Source organism: Aotus nancymaae, unplaced genomic scaffold (assembly GCF_030222135.1).
Source record: "Aotus nancymaae isolate 86718 unplaced genomic scaffold, 86718_ANA_hifiasm-v0.15.2.pri h1tg000092l, whole genome shotgun sequence".
In the NCBI taxonomy this organism is placed as follows: Eukaryota; Metazoa; Chordata; class Mammalia; order Primates; family Aotidae; genus Aotus; species Aotus nancymaae.
The window spans coordinates 3,897,568-3,917,052 of NW_026988507.1; the positions used below are offsets into that span (position 1 = coordinate 3,897,568).

Below are 19,485 nucleotides of genomic sequence, written 5' to 3' on the forward strand. Positions count from 1 at the left end.
AGATCCAAAGGAATGACATAGAAATTTTTAAAAATGAAATCTGAAAAAGCGATCAAGATTTCATATGTAACTTTTACTGACCCGGAATGAATACTTTACTGGCTTTTACTGCTTCTTCATCCTCTCCTATTCAAATTATCCTGAAGCTTTATTTAATATCTTTCATTATCTTTATAATTGTGTACCTAATTTAAATATATATGCATGTATTTCACCATCTTTTCTACTAAATAATAATTCTTTGGGACTTTTTTCCATAAACACAAATGTCTCAAAATTAAACACATTTAAAATTTATTAATTCAGCCTGGAGAAAAAGGCTACTCTGATTATACAGATGTTATTATTATTGTTTTCACAAGCAATAGAGAATACCATTGTCTAATGAATTCATAAATACCTTATTTAATTTTTGCATAAAATTGGTGTTGCTAAGGTGGATGCAGAGTTTCAGGGCTGGGGTGGATACAGGGAGAGAGAGGGGGAGAGCTTCATGTTAGTTAAAGTCTCACTGTTTTCTTGTTCAAGCTATGATTTTTCTTTGTAAATGAATTATTTTTCACATAGAATAGAATACCAAACACTTTTATTACTCTTGAGTTAGAGAAAAAGGCTCAGCTATTTTTAAGTGGTTGGTTAGTTTGAATTAAGGAAATTAGAACTAGTGAGATTTGTATTATAACTTATGATTCTTTTTTGGAAACTGAGACCAAGCTCTATGGTACAGATTAGCATTTGAATTCCATGCGGAGAACCTTGAGATTGGTGCAGTGAGAAGCCCTTGCAGGAGACAGGAGGGGAAATTATCTCTTGTCAAAAGAGTGAGCAGTTTCATACTCTACGTGACTGCCATTCTAGCTTTGTTAGTCTTTGAAATAACATTTTCTGAAGTTCTGAGTTGAGAAAAAGTTCAAAGTAGTACATAAGGCCAAGTGTGGCGGCTTGCACCTATAATCCCAACACTTTGGAAGGCTAAGGTAGGTGGATAGCTTGAGCCCAGAAGTTTGAGACTAGCTTGGGCAACATAATGAGACCCCTGTCTCTACAAAAACAAAATACAAAAATGAGCTGGGCATGGTGGCACACACCTATAGTCCTAGCTACTTGCAGGGCTGAGGCAGGAGGAACACTTGAGCCCATGAAGCAGAGGTTGCAGTGAGCCAAGATAGCACTACTGAAACCACACTCCAGCCTGGGAGATAGAGCAAGACCCTGTCTCAAACACACACACACACACACACACACACACACAGTAGTATATAAAGACTATTTTTTTTTTTTTTTACAAGAACAACATGCATGGAAAAAAGGAATTATTTCCTGGTGGTGAAATATCAGCTAGTGCCTCTGCTGCTTGGCCACTTGAAGTTGACTTAACAAGAGAAGAGTGTAAAACAGGCTCCAATGTGGCTTGCAGGCACCTCCCGCCCCCTGTCCCCCAGCAAGTCTGTGGCAGTTTAGTGTGGTTTGAAGAGTAGAGGGAAAGTCTAGATTAAGAGCAGCTTTGCACTTCAACTGTATGTTTCATTTTCAAGGCCAATGTGCCCTTAGGTTTAATTTAGTCTAAATTAAGCATTCCCACTCCATGTAGCTTCTTCTAGAGATTAAATTCCTTTGCTAAGTCGCATATGCACAGTAGAGCATGTCTCACGTACAGATTTTTCTTTCCAACTTAATTAATTGTTTTAATAGACATTTCAAAGCATTGCTTTTCTTTCCCTTTAATTTACAAATTCTTTGTTGTTCAGAAAAACTATGTACTCTGTCTCCTTTTAAAACCCTCTTACTTTTCCATCATTTCAGACAATGTTCAGTCAGATCTCCTTCACAAGTACCAGAGTAAAGATGACATTCTCATCCTGACAGTGCGGCTGGCTGTCATTGTCGCTGTGATCCTCACAGTGCCGGTGTTATTTTTCACAGTGAGTAAAGGCCTTGGTGCAATATGAGAAAAGCTGAGGTCTTGGCTTTCCTCCTGCCTGCAGGAGCCTGTTCCAGAGAAAGCCTGCCCCAGGTAACTTTCCTGGGTTATTGAAACTGCATCTGGAAATGATCCCAAGACTCTGTTCAGGCTCTTTGAAAAGCAAGTGGCATTCAGTGCATCAGGGAGCCTCTGATGCAATGAATCTTCATTCTAATTAATCTGTCCCTGTTATTTACAAAGAAATGACAATAGAATGTTCAAATCTCAGTCAGACATGAAGAGAGAATATAAAAAGAAGGGAAATGAACACTCAAGTCTTAGATAAACCAAAAACAGAAATACCACCCCCCACAAGAAAACGCTACTATTCATAAATAAAAATATTTTCCCTCTTCAGTTAAGACCCTGTACTTCCAAAACTGTTAAGCTATCTATAAATTCACTAGGCATCACAAAACATTTCACAAATTTGTGTACACCAATAAATCAGTTACTCTGCTGAGAAATGTCAGTGTTGGCATGCTGTAGGCACTTACAGAATCTTTGTTTTCTTTTCTGGCAGGTTCGTTCATCTTTATTTGAACTGGCTAAGAAAACAAAGTTTAATTTATGCCGTCATATCGTGGTTACCTGCATACTCTTGGTTATTATCAACTTGTTGGTGATCTTCATACCCTCCATGAAAGATATTTTTGGAGTCGTAGGTATGGCTTCATGACTGTGCTTATCATTCTACAATAGCTGTTTGGAGTGAAAATTTCACAATAGCAATGCTAAACTTTCTCTTTTTTCTTATTTTACAGGAGTTACATCTGCTAATATGCTTATTTTTATTCTTCCTTCATCTCTTTATTTAAAAATCACAGACCAGGATGGAGATAAAGGAACTCAAAGAATTTGGGTATGTCTCTTGCCGGCCACTCTAACTTTTCTGATTAGTTTTCCATTTAAATTTACCAAATAAATAGTTCACCTCTCTATCAAGACTACTTTCAGTTGCCCTGAAGGGAGGCAGAAGCCCTGTAGCTTTCCTACTTAGGAGAGATTTAAAATATATCAGAATCTTCTCCTGTCCCTGCAAATATCTTTTCTGGTTTTACTCTCATTGTGCCTCAGCTTTTGTTCTGATCTAGTGCGTGGCCAGTCAGAAGAATGGACATTCATCCTCCTGTGTCTCTATAGGACAGTGTCTAGTCTTTAGCAAGAGAGGAAGTCACAAAGGACTTGCAGATATTATGTAGTCTACTGTTTCCATATGATTTCTAGTCATGTAACCCCTCCCTACAGCCCAAGGAACATGCAATGCCTTAATTAAAATGTCTGCGTTAAAGAATCTATTTATTATTTGACAGATATGCTTTGGAACAACAGACCTGGATTCAAAACCTACCTTTCTATATTAGGATTCTTGTTTCCAGGTCTGGTGAAATTCAAGGGCATCTTGAAGGTGGTGTACTTGGAAACAGTGAGGGAAGCAGGGGTGAAGTGGCTGCTATCTGAGTCCCTTTTGGAGTTCCATTTTGCTTGGCCTTGGAGAAGGCTTCTCAGCTGCCCCCCAGCTAGTGTAAGCACTGAAATTATACCTATTACCTGAGTCAAAAGATCCAGATGAGAGGTGTAGGCACGAGGGTCATCCCTGTGCATTTAGGAGAAGCAGCACTGATGCTCATAGAGCATCCAGTTCCCCAACATGATCACCCCTGTAACCTTAATTCCCAAATCCTTCCAGCCTTGCCTGTAGGGGCTTCATGAGGACAGAGAGAAAGGAGCAGTCACTCTGGCACAACAGGACAATATATTCAGTTTAAATTTGAAAATGGTGGAGGCCTGCTGCACATGAATTCTGAGCCTCTCTAAACCTGGTCCCATAATGAAACTAGTAGTAGTGTCTGCCAAATGGCATTAGACAAGGGCTCCATCTTAGGGACCACTGGGAGTTAGACTGGACCCAGGATGGCATGCCACATGCAGCCATCTCAAGCCCCAATTCGCTCCTCTCCTTCTCTAGCTCTTTTTCCTCCTCCAGTTTCCAGTCTAGGCCCATTGGCTCTCAGAATGCATCATCCTTCTCCCTGTAGAGCTCTCAATGAACATGCTCCAGCCCAAGGAATCTTGTGTTCTTTGGATTTTGGATTTAGTAATCTGTATTAGTCTGTTCTCACACTGCTAATAAAGAAATACCCTAGATTGGGTAATTTATAAAGGAAAGAGGTTTAATTGACTCACAGTTCCACATGGCTGAGGAGGCCTCACAATCAAAGCAGAGGGTGAAGGAGGAACAAAGTCACATCTTACATGGCAGCAGGCAGAGAGCCTGTACGGGGAATTCCCCTTTATCAAACCATCAAATCTCATGAGATTTATTCACTATCACTAGCACAGCATGGGAAAGACGCACCCCCAGGGTTCAATTACCTCCCACTGGGTCCCTCCCATGACACATGGGAATTATGGGAGCTATAATTCAAGATGGATTTGGTTAGGGACACAGCCAAACCATATAATCATCTGTTTACCTATGGCCTTCATCAGCCTTTCAGGTAACTTAGTTTTTGACACCTGTTTCCTATTTAACTTGATCAAATCTATTTTACTTTCACATGTTTTTTCTCACTTTTTCAAACAGAAATGTTTGCTTGCCAGTGATAAGCTAGGTTGGTAGATAATGAATAACAAAATGATCTGGATATTTTCTAAGGCCTTTTCCCCCGCTTTGGTTGTAATCTTAATTTGAGAGAAGCCATAAGGATACCCAGTCATTTGTAGAATGGATACATACAATTGAAGTGAATATGGAGTCAAAGAACGGGGCGTAGAAGACTACTCTGCTTAGCTTATTTTTTTCTATGTTCCCATCTTTGTAGAATCAGATTGATACAATTTTTAGAAAGAGTCTCACAGTTCAGCCATGGTTGTAACAAACTCCAAATACCAGAGGATACAAAGGGAGAGGGAAACAGTTCTATTTTTTTTCCCCAGGTACATGTGGAAAATTTTTGCTGCACTGAAAATAACCCTTGCCTTTCTGTTGCTATAGGCTGCTCTTTTCTTGGGCCTGGGGGTGTTGTTCTCCTTGGTCAGCATTCCCTTGGTCATCTATGACTGGGCCTGCTCATCGAGTAGTGATGAAGGCCACTGAGACCAGCCGAGAAAAAGAAATATTCCTGTTGTCTGCTCAGTCAAGTCCCCACACATCAGCAATCTCTCATCACTTCTTTTGCAAGTTTACAGAAGCAAACAGAAATGTACAGGATACTTAAAATGGAATAACACTTTGGTTCCAAAACAGAGACATGTTTCTATAATGCTTCATGTCCCTCCAAGATCTGGGATCAATTTAGGGATTGTGAATTTTTTTTTCAAATTTCATACAATCATATTTCCCAGTACTTTTCACAATCAGTTTTTACCCATCTAATTCTATGTTTTGTGGCTTTGTGTTCTCTTAGAACTTTGAAAACATGATAAGCAATCATGTTTATTTATTATACATCCAGATTCTGAAATAATTTTCCTACTGATGTTCAGCTCACACTATCTGTACCTTTTTAGAAGAGAAAATAATCTTGAATTGTATATATTTATTTTGCTTTACAGAAAAAAAAATGGTTTCGTAAATAATTTGCCTATTTTGGTTAACATAGCACACAGAGATAATCATCTGAAAGTTATAGGGCACTGCCACTGCTGAATCAGAGTATGCCCAATATTTGAGGTGGCTCTGATCGCCTGGCAGCTGAGCTCAGGCAGTCCAGTGGCCTAGCTGGTACCACATCCCATTCACATCCAGAGACATTCTCTGGCAAGTGTTCTCAGCTGAAAAGTGGTTGGGGATGATTCTTACCTTGGTAATTAAATGAAGCTACACATCTGGGTAATCTAGTAAATGAAGTATTGTTTCCCTCTTGGCAACTTGTGTCAGAGTTACTCTGGTCTGAGTCAACTTTCAATGGGGAAGACCAATGGAACCTACTGCAAAAAGATTGTCCAAAATGCTTAAGAAAATACTCCTCTGATGCATTTAGCCTTCATTCCAATACCTGTCTTGTTGAAGGGAGAAAAATGTTTTAGTACATCGTAGGCCAATCAGCTTTTATTCATGCCCACCAGCTAGTTGCACAGAGAATCATGTGTACCTAACTAAGGATGATCTAGGATAAGTAACTCCTGTTTTATATTGAGTATTTTAGGGAAGTCTTTAAAAGACTTGTTTTATATCTATAAATCTAGGTTATTACGAATACAAGATATTTGTACCTTAAATAAGCCTCATTTCTATTTCTTCTTTGTTAATTCTCCATCTAGAGTCTTGCGGGAAAAAAAAAAAAATCCTCAGAGATAGTCTTTGAGAAGAGTTTTGACAGAATCACTGGGTACTTGAAAACATATAAGCAATCATGTTTGTTTATTTTTTAAATATTCAGATTCCAAAATAATTTTCCTTCCTCCAGATGAGGAAGACAAGGGGGTCTCAGTGTCTGTGCTGTCTCCTTTTCTCTTCCCCAACCAAGGAGTGTGCCATTACTGCCCATCCCAACTGATCCATGCAGGAGGACAGAGGTGCCTGGTACTCTTACCCAGTCCCTCTCCTAAAGGGAGCACAAGGAAACTGTGAAGAGACTGAAAAAGAAGAGAGTTTGTAGCTGAAAAAGGAATGGGGATAGCAAGGAAACCCAGAACTGCATTCCCCTAAGTGGGACCATCCCCTGTGATTGGATTGTTCATAGTTTACATACGGTGAGAAATATGCATGCCCTGTGATCTGGTCTCTTGAAACAGGACATATTTCCTCTATATTCTGGTTGAATTTTCCAAACACATAAGTTCACTGAGCACAGATTTCTTATCCAGAGATAAGAAGAATCTAATTGCAGACTGTTGGCAGAGTTTCCAGGCACTTAGCCGTGTTCCCTTCCTGACTCAAATCCCCAAAGGCCTTCACTCTCACTGAGAATCACACGGAACTGTCTCTGCCCTTTACAGACTAATGTCCCATAGATAAGGCAGGCATTGAAGCACCTGTCATGATCCTCTTGCAGAGAGAATGAAAGGTTATTTCCTGCATTGCATCATCATAGCTTTTAATATAATGCTACAGAATTATATCCACATTAGGTCAGAGTTCAGATATTTAGATATGAATACCTAACCTAGCCATATCCACAGCCATCTCTGTCCTTTTCAGCAATGTTTTCCATATCATATTAGCAATGACAGAAACAGAACAAACCAAGATTCAGTCGGTTCTTGGGAGCTTGTCTAGAGCACCAAGTAATGAAATAGTCAGGTAGTGGGATGACCTTACCTTTGAAAATACGTTAATTTAGTTTGCAAGCTATATTATGCTACTTTCTATTTTCCTCATTACTTTATAGCAATTCATTTTACACTCACAAAGTCAATTTAGAACATTATTATTAACTGGAATATGTAGTCATATTTTTGGGCCTCTGGACTTCATGTGTCAATATAAGGAATATTTACTTAAAATACATTTATTTAGAGGAGGCACACGGTTGTTGATGTGTGTGATAAACACACATATTTTAAAAAACCTTTGTATGTTTATCTAAATTTGTTGTTGACTGAATATAATAGACTGTACCGTAATTTGTTAAATATCAATGATTAGTTACATCCTTTGTGTGGGATTAGCTGTAAAGTGTACTGCTCTTATTCTTGTTCAGAATAGTGAACTGGTAGCCAAAAATACATGTATCACAAATGTTAGGTCGAATTTAAAGAGCACAGTCAAGTGCTATGGAAGATTTTCTGCTAAATTAGTAGATTAAAGAATACTATACCTTAGCCATGGGGAGCAGCACGTTTTCCCTTGGTAGGTAGGATCTCTATACTAGTGAACAGTGCCAGTTTCACACTTTGGATTTAGAACTGTTCTCTAGTTATTGTAACACAGAATACTGTCAATCCCTAATTTACTTAATGTTACTTATTGGAAGTGGGACTGGTGAAACACACACAGGGGGGAAATCTACTCTGTTTAGGCACAGGCAGTCCCAGTGTATAAAGAGATCATATTCCAAAAAGTTGTCAGTTGGTTGTTTGCAACCTGGAATGTATTTTCCTTTACAGACCAGGTTATCTATGGTGGTTAGTCCCCTAGACCAGCTGAAAAAGATGATTAAACCCATAGTTTAGCTGAAAGTGAATAATGTAATAGGTTTGCCAAAGAATCTAACCATCAAATATAACATTGTTTCCAGGAGGGTGTCTGTTCAGAGTTGCCTGTTAGTAGAATCTGGACTGTCCATCCCAGCCACATACCACCCACGGACAGTGGGGGTAGAGATGCCACCGGACTACAGGTGACTAGAGTGGCCTGAAACAGGGTGTCCAGCAAAAATTGGGAGGAATGAGTCCATGACTGCCAGAGAGCCTGGTGATAAGAGGAGGGTGAAGGAGGGTGATGGGGCCTCTTGTGGGTCAGAAACCTCCAGGGACATCGCTCACTTGGTTCCTCTGCTGTTGTCCAGAGGGTTCAGGTTTGTTCTGCCTGTTTCTGTTTGTCTGACTTTTGGCTCCTATGGTTCATCTCCTGCCCTGCCTACCACAGAAAAGGTTGCTGGTGCACAGCTTCTCTCATGTACCAGTCGTTGAGGTCAGTGCACAGCATTTTTAATGTTTTTAGTGCTAGTAACTATGTTTTAACTTTTGAGGAATAAGCTGGGAGGTTAGAAAAAAAGAAAAAAGAGAAACAAAAGCTCTCCTCCATTTCCTTTTCTACATTTACAGACCCTGTTGAGAAAAAGACCCAGAAGGGTGATGGGGATAGGGCTTGTGGCACACACAGTGTTGTGGTAAGTTTCCTCAGTGTTTTGGAGAGCACCCTAAGACTGTCACCCTGGAACTGACTGCTTTCTGGAGATTGATTCATGCCTCTAAGCCAGTGGTTCTCAAAATGTGGCCCCCAGACCAGTAGCATCAGCATCATCGGGGACCTCATTAGAATGCAGATTCTGAGCCCCGCACCCCCAATCCAGACACGGTCAAGTCAGAAGCTCTCAGCGTGGGGCTTAGCAGGTTATTCTGAAGTGCATCAAGTTTGAGAACCACACTAAGCCAATGAGTCTCCCTTTTTCTTCCCATTAGTCCTACCTCACAAGATGATTCCTAGGACTCATGGGGCAAGACACAGGAGCCAGGATTATAGGGAGAGGAGGAAAGGACCCTGGTTGCAGGGATCTCTGCAATGGCAAGAAAGCAAGTGAATCCAGCACTGCCACCTGGTCTTCCCGCTCTGGTTGAAAATACCAGTGCAGGTGCACATTCCTAAACACAGGCTGCCTGCACTCAGTGTTCCCTAGGGCTGAGGCATGATAATATTTTATTTTATTAAAGCTGTGAGGAAATGAAAGTGAGGCTTTGGTGGGGGTGGGGTGGTGGTGAGAGAAATTAAAAGAAAAGACCCTTTGTAAATGCAGACTTAGAAGAAATACTGAATTTGTGTCAGAAGTAAGTTCTCCAGTGTTTGTGTTGTGTGATGATAATCCTGTTCTCCTTTTAAAGCGAATTCTCTACTGAAAGGTCTGCTCTGTTTAAGGAGCTACAAACTACTCTCAAAAGAACGAAATGCTGAGTTCCAATTCAGTGGGGCACAGTGTTGGACTATGGCACATTTAGTTGGAGTAGGAAGGAGGTCAGAAATATTGGATTTTATGCCTTAGAGCAAAACCTATTAGAGTATCTCTCAGTTTATCAATTTAAATGGCTTTAGGCTTAGAGGGGATATAAACTTTGAGATTATAATTCTCCCATTCAAATTCACAGCAAACACCTAACCACTTTTAAAACAAAGAAGACACAGGCCATCATTTAGCAATACTAATACATGATTTTCCTTCGGGATGGCAGGTCTGAGAATCCTTTAGCAACAGGACATACTTCCCCTAAATTACAGTGAATTATTTATAATGATATAAGGCTTTCAGATACAAACTGAAGACGGGGTGGCTAACAACTAAAAACTATCACTAAATCTAAAAGAGAAAGTGCTTGCAAAATATGTAAAGTTCACAAGGTGCAGACATCTCCTTCTTTAGGCTTTTCTCTAAGGAAGGGCTATGAAATTCGGCCCATCTGTATACAGGCTCGAATTTAGGTTTTTTAAAGGAAGAATCTATGCAGCTGAGGCTTATTGCAGGAAAATACTTCATTTGTATGTAAATATATTGTAAATAAATAGGAGGCTGTATATTTTTGCAGTTGTTGATCCACACTGAAATAGAAGTCTCTAGGATCTGCATATAAACAATAAATGTTTCCTAGATATTAGTGGTTTTGTTTGGGAATTAGAAAAATTTACATTCCCTCCCAGGTTACATAGTTCTCTCAATGTAAAGTTGGAACCTAAAACCCTACTTAACTATTTAGAAAAAGAAATGTCTGAGAAATAGTTCCATTGATTTCTTATGCTGGCATTAAGATCAAATGAGGAATATTTAGACACAAATCCTTGTCATATAGAAACAGATATATCCAAAATGACAAATTGTTTCTTCATAATGGTCTTCCATTGTTAAAATTGGTACCACTATATAGTATTTATGAAAACAAGTTGGGGAGAAGAATGTTTTTTTCCACAATTGAATTGCTGTATTTTTCAAACTTTGGGATTCTATGAAAGGGGGGAGGGAGAACCTGAATATTAATTATGAGCACAAATTTGCAGGAAAGGAAACAAAGAACCATTATTTTATCACACTTTGAAAGTCTTGCATGTTTGCCTTTTATTTTAGTGTTGACGCCAACATAGACTGTCTTAGGTAATTTTTTCCCCAAACACTTGAATCTTGATCGTTGATATGTAATCCACTCTCTAGAGTCCAGTGTACTTTAGACTTCATCTGAGTCCAGTACATCTAGCACACCACTGTTTTATTAATGTAAAAACCTTGTAAATGAATTTCAGATGGGTGATTTAAGTGAGTCACAAGTCACAAAAGTTTGCTATTCATAGTTAATCAAATAGAACTGGGTTTTTTTTTCTTCAGGGTGTGGTGTAAATAAAGAAATGTAAGAAGTTCTGTTCTATAACTGCTCTGTTAACATAGTTTTTAAACATTAAAAAATGTGAACTAAAAGTATTTACAAATGTTGTGTTGTGCTTTTGCGATGTGATACTAAAATGGGCAGTGGAGTACTATATATGCTATTCAGGATTGCTGGAGAAGGGTTTGTACACATTTGTCAGTGTTCTAGATGATAGAAGTTTATATATTTAAGCACCCTAATATAAGTATTTTAAAAAATACTTCTTATAGAAATCTATCTGGTCTGAAACATATACCACATTTCTCCATTCTTCATAATTAGAGTAGATTGGCCATAATATTTTCTTTTTTAAGTCAAGTTTACCTTTATAAGTATTAATTTCTGTCCTATGTTGTAGGAAGGAGTTGAGTCTTCCTCTACCCACACTGCTGCCACCTATAAAATAGGACATTCTATCAACACTTCATTTCTCAGGAACTATTGAGGCAAAGCTAGTGCAGCCTTGCCTTTTCTTTATCTATCACCAGCATCTTAGAAAGGCTTTACCAGACCAGCAGGATGGCCAGAGTCTGACATGCAAGTTCTTCTTGTGGACAGGGCTAGCATAGGAATACCCTGGGTCTTTTACAGTGTGGCTACGGATGAAGACCCTTTTGATGAACTCCTCTGGACTGCCCAGGTGACAGCAGCCCATTGTACAGGACCTTGGTGGCACACATGTAAAACTCAAAGTAGAAACCTAGGGCATGGGAGTCCAAGTCATGTTCTCCAATCTAACTTCATTAGGAATAAAGCTGATATTTTTATTCTTATGTGCCTCCTATGCCTACTTCTTAATTGATCAAAACCCCAGGGCAAAGGGTGTGAGTGAGTAATTATCACTTTTAAACTCAAGCAGTGGTAAAAGTTAAAGACTATTGAGAATATGAGCGAATTGTGTTCCGAATCAAAAGGACCAGTCCTGCAGCACCTTTGATAGTTCTGACTTCTTCCTTCTACTCTCCCTCCATGAGTGTTTGCTAATACTATTCTGTTCTATCCTTTTTGACACAGAATTATCAGGGAAGAGTTATTCTCCCCCATGGAATAAACTATGGGCTTGTATTAGTCAGGGCTCTCCAGAGGGACAGAACTAATAGAATATATGTATATGAGAAAGGGAGTTTATTACGGAGAGTTGGCTCACATAATCACAAGGTGAAGTCCCACAATAGGCTGTCTGCAAGCTGGGGAAGAAAGAAGCCAGTGGTTACTCAGTCCAAGTTCAAAACCCTCAAAAGCAGGTAAGCCAACAGCATAGTCTTCAATCTGTGGCCAAAGGCCAGAGAACCATGGCAAACCACTGGTATAAGTCTCAGAGTCTAAAAGCCAAAGAACCTGGAGTCTGATGTCCAAGGGCAGGAGGAATGGAAGGAAGCATCCACCATGGGAGAAAGATGAAAGCCAGAAGACTCAGCAAGTCAACTTAGCCCACCTTCTGCCTGCTTTGTTCTAGCCATGCTGGCAGCTGATTGGATGGAGCCCACCCACATTGAGGACTGCTCTTCCTCTCCCAGTCCACTGACTCAAATGTCAGTCTCCTCTGGCAACACGCTTGCAGACACGTCCAGAAACAACACTTTACCAGCTATCTAGGTGTCCTTCAGTCCAATCAAGTTGACACCTAATATTAACCATCATGGGGCTTAATGATAATTTTGCAACTCAGATGTCTTGTTTTCTTTCTAGATTTATAATTGTGTTCTGCCTACTTTGGAAAGGTTGGATGAACCCAAATAACTAGGCCAATTTTTGAATATCAATTTTTAAAAATCTTTTATTAGTTTACATTTTAGACTAATCTAAGTTGGTAGAATAATCTGCTCATTAGGAGAGTCAGTACAACATCAAAATAAAACCTGCCAAATTATCCAAATGTATTATAACACTATAGCACTAAAACAGACTTGATCTGGGCACAAATAAATAAATCATTGTAGTGAATGCATAAATGACCCAAATAATGCCAGAAAGGTGGGCTTTCAAATCAATGGGGAAAATAAAGGTTACTTGATAAATGATGAGAAAAAATACCTAGTTTTTGAAGAAAATAAAACCAGATCTCTATATTACCCCTTATGTCTAAAGAGAATTTAGATATATTAAAGACTTTAAACAACACATGGATAAATATATCTATTTTTATAAGCATGAAACCATGCCTCAAAGTATGCATCAAAAATTTATTTAGCTTATTAAGGAACAAGTAATATTTTAAAAATTGGTCCAAAGGAGAATTCAAAGAATAGATACATATATCAGCAATCAGAAATGCTAAAATGAATTTGCTAATAGATGCAAAATTGGCCTGTCCACAGGGGGAAATTTTATTGCATCTTAACCAGACAGAATTATTTTGTATCTCTGGACAATAATCATTTCCATCTCTGTCAGTTTTCTACAATTTAGATGGTATAAAGCTCAAAGACCAAAAAATGGGGTGCGGGGCAAAATTCTTATAGAATCATATAACCCAGAAGCAGCATCTAATATTTCATTGAAAGTATGCCTACCCAGTAATCTTTTTTAACTCTTTTAAAGTCTTTCCAATTTTCCTAACAACTTCCCTCTTTGTGACTATAAAAATCTCAAAGATTGTTCTTGGTCATAAAAAGAATGGTCTCATTAGGCTTGGCCTGATTATTTGCATGGGTGTGGCAAGAGTGTTAACCAACCACATAGGCGTCCTTGAGTTTGCTTTGCAAATCTAGAGCTATGCAGTATTGAACAGCTACTGGAACCACAGAAGTGCACTTTTAAAAGTCTCTATGGGGTGACAGGGCAGTGGGTTGAGGGGGAAAAATTCTCCATCTTTTGCTAGCTCAAGATTAGGAAAGCAAGCCCAAGAGACTCCACCATATTCACCTATACTATCTATAGATTTGAATGAATTCATCTCTACTTGAGTTCCCCCAAATTTACTAAGGCTCCTGGCCTGCCAGGAAGTGGTCTTTGTCACCACCCATCATAATGGGATCCTGTAGACCAGTTTTAGTACTAGGCTATAGGTTACAACCCTAGAACGTTGGTACTAAGTCAGGATTTTGTAAGCATTTACTACGGAAGTAAAATTAACCTTTGTTCCTTGGAGTTGTTTGACATATCTGTTAAATGACCAATATCCTCACATATGATCTTCCAAGTAAGGCCACGGTGACACATTCAATTTTGTCCAGTTATGTACCGGGAAAGAAAAAGACTCTTGTTGAACCTATGCAAATAACTACATTGCTGTGAGAAAGGTAACTCAGTTGCAGTGTTTAAACTCCGGGTGGGGGAGAGTTCAGTGAGAAGGAGGAAAGAAATGTTTAGTTAACATCTGCCATGCACATTGCTGCAACAACAGCAGAGTATACTGAATTGTTGTAGACTGAAGATAGCTGAAGAAGAAAGAGAAATGGCTTCCTTATATATCCAGCAAATACAGGCTTAAAACAACATCAACACAACCACAGTAAAAATTTTTCTCATCCGCTCATTCTGCCCTTTGTAATTTTATTTTGCTGAATTTTGGATTAGCATTTCTGTATTCAGAAAGCCATGTGCTTATGCCTTAAAAAGACTCCTGTAAATTCACATTCATTACACAGGTACAGACTGAAAGCTGTCTGAATACCATCAGCTCAGGGTTTGTACCCGAATCTCTATTCTTTGAATAGACTTCGATAGTTTAAAGTACTTGGAGCAGTCCTTTTCCATGAGACTCTGAGGCTGTCTTTCTTTGCTAAAGAACCAGATTTTGCCTTGTAGTTAATAGCAGAGACTAAGGAAAGTTTCAGGAAACAGAGACCTATTTGATAATAAGACCAAAAGGTTGTAGTTAATCTACCTCAGTAACTAATAGTTATCCATTATATCTTAGGTATTCTTCTTGATAACCTTGAAGTTATGTGGTATTCCACTGAAAGATCACCTAATAATCTGTTTTGCCCATTTAAAAGTCCTTCACAATTTTTCTGTTGCAATATGTATATCTATATCTTATATAGATAATATGTTGGAAACTTGATACTTGATACATCAACACAACCACAGTAAAAATTTTTCTCATCCGCTCATTCTGCCCTTTGTAATTTTATTTTGCTGAATTTTGGATTAGCATTTCTGTATTCAGAAAGCCATGTGCTTATGCCTTAAAAAGACTCCTGTAAATTCACATTCATTACACAGGTACAGACTGAAAGCTGTCTGAATACCATCAGCTCAGGGTTTGTACCCGAATCTCTATTCTTTGAATAGACTTCGATAGTTTAAAGTACTTGGAGCAGTCCTTTTCCATGAGACTCTGAGGCTGTCTTTCTTTGCTAAAGAACCAGATTTTGCCTTGTAGTTAATAGCAGAGACTAAGGAAAGTTTCAGGAAACAGAGACCTATTTGATAATAAGACCAAAAGGTTGTAGTTAATCTACCTCAGTAACTAATAGTTATCCATTATATCTTAGGTATTCTTCTTGATAACCTTGAAGTTATGTGGTATTCCACTGAAAGATCACCTAATAATCTGTTTTGCCCATTTAAAAGTCCTTCACAATTTTTCTGTTGCAATATGTATATCTATATCTTATATAGATAATATGTTGGAGTGCAGAAGACCTTTCTTGTTACAAAACATAGGAGCCACAGAGGAAGTAATTGATCAATAAATATTTCAAAACGCTATATGACATACAATAGTGCTAACATGCAAACAATCTGAAAATCCAAATGGGATACAAAACTAACATTTTGCCACGCACATGTTGCAATTAATGGGACCTGCCTCTTTAATTTGAGGTTCAAATTATTCAAAGTATTCCCCTGGCCAAATTTCCAGGATGCCTAACACGTTTTCTTTCCCACTTCCAAATTGTGCAAGAACCCAGAGGTGTCTGCTTCCAAACTCCAGGCAAAGAGAGAACTGGTGAATGTAATCAGTTCACAGCAGGTTTCCTTCCCACCTCAGTCACTTCCATCACTGCCACATGATGTCCCTGTCGAACACTGGCCCTGTGCAATCTGTTAAATCTGTGTCTGCTGCGGCAATCATGTTCTCACAGGTCCACAACTTGAGGAGGGCTGAAGCAGTGGAGGAAGGTTGACCCCAATTCACACAGTGCTATGGTAGCTGTCACTTTCAGAGCCCCAGCAAGGAATAGCTCCTCAGTTTGCCCGCAGCTGGCTCCCAATCCATGGCCTCCAGGCTGTCTGGCTCAGGAGAGACTTTTGTTTACAGCTGCACACTGTGTTAAAACCAATCCTCTCCCTTTCCCCCAACCCATGGGAGTTGAAACTTGATACTGATTCCAGGTTCTATACCTGATATCCTCATGGTGAGTTTCCCTGCAGAGCTCTTAGGACTGTTTCCTGCTCCTTCGACAATCATCTTAATCCACAAGTGAAGTATGAAAAGTAGCAAAGCCCGAAAGGGAAAAAATTGAGTAGGAGACAATATTATCCTCCCAGGAGCTGTCCTAGTGCCTCTGCAAATTTGCCTGACTCGATAATCTTTGGTGCAGAAACATCTGACCTGGGGCACTCATGTTAAACTACAGAAACACTGTCACATCCTTCCTTTGGAGTGATGGTTGCCTGATTGGCTCCTTCCTTAAAAATCCCCTTTTCAAGGAAAACTGGCTCCTATTCAGAATGCAAGGGCCATTAGACTTTTCTCTTGTATAAAAGTGACTAATTGTCTTCACAAAGAAGCACTTAGAAGCTTCTTAAAGTTTCCCTAAGTTTGTTATGTTTCCCTTGGCTACATAACGTAAAGCTAATCTCCTTAATAAATGAAGAGCTTCTAAAAATCACTAAGAAGGAAAAAAAATAAGCTGTAGAAATATAAAAAAGGGGCTACCAGTAAAATAAATTAAAAAAAAAAAGCATTTGAGATGTGTTCAATCTAACACTCTCTTAAATCAATACATTCAAATTAGAATATCTATATGATACCTTTTTATTTCTTTTTCATATTGACAAAGACTAAAATGGTTGCTTTCATAGTTCTGGTAAGGATATAAGAAACAGGCATTTGTATATGCAGTTGGTGGGAATGTAAACTGTTGCAACCTTTTTGGGGAGAGCAATTGCTAATATCTATAAATATTGTAAATGCTCTTTACTTTTGTCCCATCAATTCTGTGTCTGAATTTTTCTAACTCACAAGAAGGTATAAGAACATATGAACAATAGGCTGTCAGATTCTCGTCTTGTCTCTTTATCTCAATTCATATTCCAGCCTCTCTTCTTTTATGTTTCTGTAGTCTTCCTAGCTGTTTCTTCACCACTTCTCTTTTCTCAATAAGCTCTTCAACAGTCTTCCCCAAATAAACCCAGCCCCAGCCCTGTTTTCCATATTCAAGCTCTTAGCCCGGCTCCCTACCACAGATAGAAACTAGAGATGATATTTGACCATATGCATCAGAACATATTAATTGGTAAATCCCTATTCAACCCCAGTTTGTTTCCTCGTAGCCAGTTTCAAAATGATAGTAGTAGTTTTTATGAATTTTATGAATTTAGGACAGCTTTAAAAAATAATTATGCTAGGGCCCTCCCTCAGACCAATTAAATCATAATCTCTAGTGGTATAGTCAGAGGTATTTTCAAAACCTTCCAGGGTGGAAGCTGGGAGGACATAGAGGATCAGGAAAAACAACTAATGGCTTAATACCTGGGTGACAGTGTAATCTGTACAACAAATCCACATGATACAAGTTTACCTGTATAACAAACCTGCACATGTACACCTGAATTAAAAAGTTAAATTAAAAAATATATATATTAAAAAAATTATTCCAAACTTAAGATGAAGAGAGGATATAATAATAAACTGGGAAATTAGTTACCAATCCTAGCCAAGGATTATTTAATTATCTAGAGGAATGTACATTTGTTTGTTTTTTATCAGATTTTTTTTACCAGATTTTTATCTGATAGAGATGCAAATGATATTTGCTCAGTAGAAAAATAACTTCAAAGGTTTGTATCTAATTTAACAATCTTATTCTATTATTCTATTATTTCTATATGCCTAAAAACATCCAGATCTTCCAAATTCTCTTTTTTCTTTTTCTTTGAGACAGGGTAAAACTCTGTCACCCAGTCTGGAGTGCAGTGGCTAGAATATGGCTGCTAACTGCAGTTCTGACTTTCCGGGCTCAAGTGATCCTTCTACCTCAGCCCCTTGAGTAGCTTGGACCACAGGCACACACCAGCACACCCGGCTAAATTTTTTGTGTAAGGACAGGGTCTTACTATGTTGCCCAGGCTGGTCTTGAACCCTTGGCCTTAAGTGATCCTCCTGCCTCTGCCTCACAAAGTGCTGGAATTATATGCGCAAAACACTACACCTGACCTCAAAATGTTCTTTGAACCGGTTTTACCGTCTTACTTCAGATTGCCTGTATGTGGTCTTTGTCTTATTATTTTTATTAAGAATATGATCAGCCAGGTGCAGTGGCTCATGCTTGTAATCCCTACACTTTGGGAGGCTGAGGCGGGAGGATCACTTGAGCCCAGGAGTTCGAGACCAGCCTGGGGAACAAAGTGAGACCCTGTCCCTACAAAATTACGTACTTTTTAATTAGCCTGGCATGGTGGCATGTACGTGTAGTCCTAGCTACACAGGTGGCCAAGGCAGGAGGATGGCTTAAGCCTAGAAGGTTGAAGTTGCAGTGAGTTGTGTTCACATTATTGCACTCCAGACTGGGCAACAGAGTGAGACTTTGTCTCGAAAAAAAAGGAAAAAAAAGAATGCTACTAATAGGATGTGAAATTCCTATCTCTGTTGTGATATTTTATGTTGTTATACTTGCTTTCCCCCTGATATTATCTTTGATCATCAGCCTTTTATTTTGTTCATGATATAGGTACCCTGGACATACAGTAATTTTTTTATACATTCTTGATGGCAAAAAATGTCTTATATGAAGATAAACATTGCAATTCCAACTTTCAGAAACACTAGGCAGGCTAAATAAAACGTGTCTGAGAGCAGGCCAGGCCCCGACCACCAGTTGGTGACTTTTTCTTCAGTCAGTCACATTGGAAGCACACTAGATCTGTATGAACAGCTCAGCACTTGGAAATCAGGCATCAGAAAAAGTGTTATATATCATCCCTACCTTTTGAAAGGATAGCTCTTCTAAGTAGTTTAGAAGCAGTCCTTTCTGCCTGGGGAAGCTGCTTGCTTTAACCTTTCAAACATCAAAGTTTTTATTTGATGTAAAAGTTTATTTTCCTGTGGAATTCTGATGGTTTGGAACAGAATGAAGGAAAGAGTTAGATCTACTTTCCATTAATAGTTTTCAAAGACCCTTTTGACAGTCAAACGTCCTTATTCCTGTATCTGTTCCTTGAGAGATTTTCGGTCTAACTCACTCTGTGATGTATGTGCTGGGTATTTAGCATTTCCTCTCTTACTTAACCTGTGACTGGCAGGTGTAAATGGCACAGCAGCCCTGTCACTGATGGGGACAGTGTGGAGATGTGTTTGCGTGTCTGCACCACTCCCCCATGGGATGGGCCAGTTT

At 38.9% G+C, this 19,485-nt stretch overlaps 1 protein-coding gene across 1 annotated transcript in view; it reads left to right on the top strand.

The window, feature by feature from the left end:
- SLC38A1 (solute carrier family 38 member 1) overlaps positions 1–5,146 on the top strand; it is a 59,963-nt gene extending 54,817 nt beyond the window's left edge. Inside the window, exons 14-17 of the mRNA XM_012459088.3 lie at positions 1,804–1,922; positions 2,487–2,628; positions 2,728–2,825; positions 4,962–5,146. Of these exons, the coding sequence (XP_012314511.1) occupies positions 1,804–1,922; positions 2,487–2,628; positions 2,728–2,825; positions 4,962–5,063 (461 nt within the window). The 3' untranslated portion in view covers positions 5,064–5,146. The remainder of the gene's footprint in view (positions 1–1,803; positions 1,923–2,486; positions 2,629–2,727; positions 2,826–4,961) is intronic.
- The last annotated feature ends 14,339 nt before the right edge of the window (positions 5,147–19,485 follow it).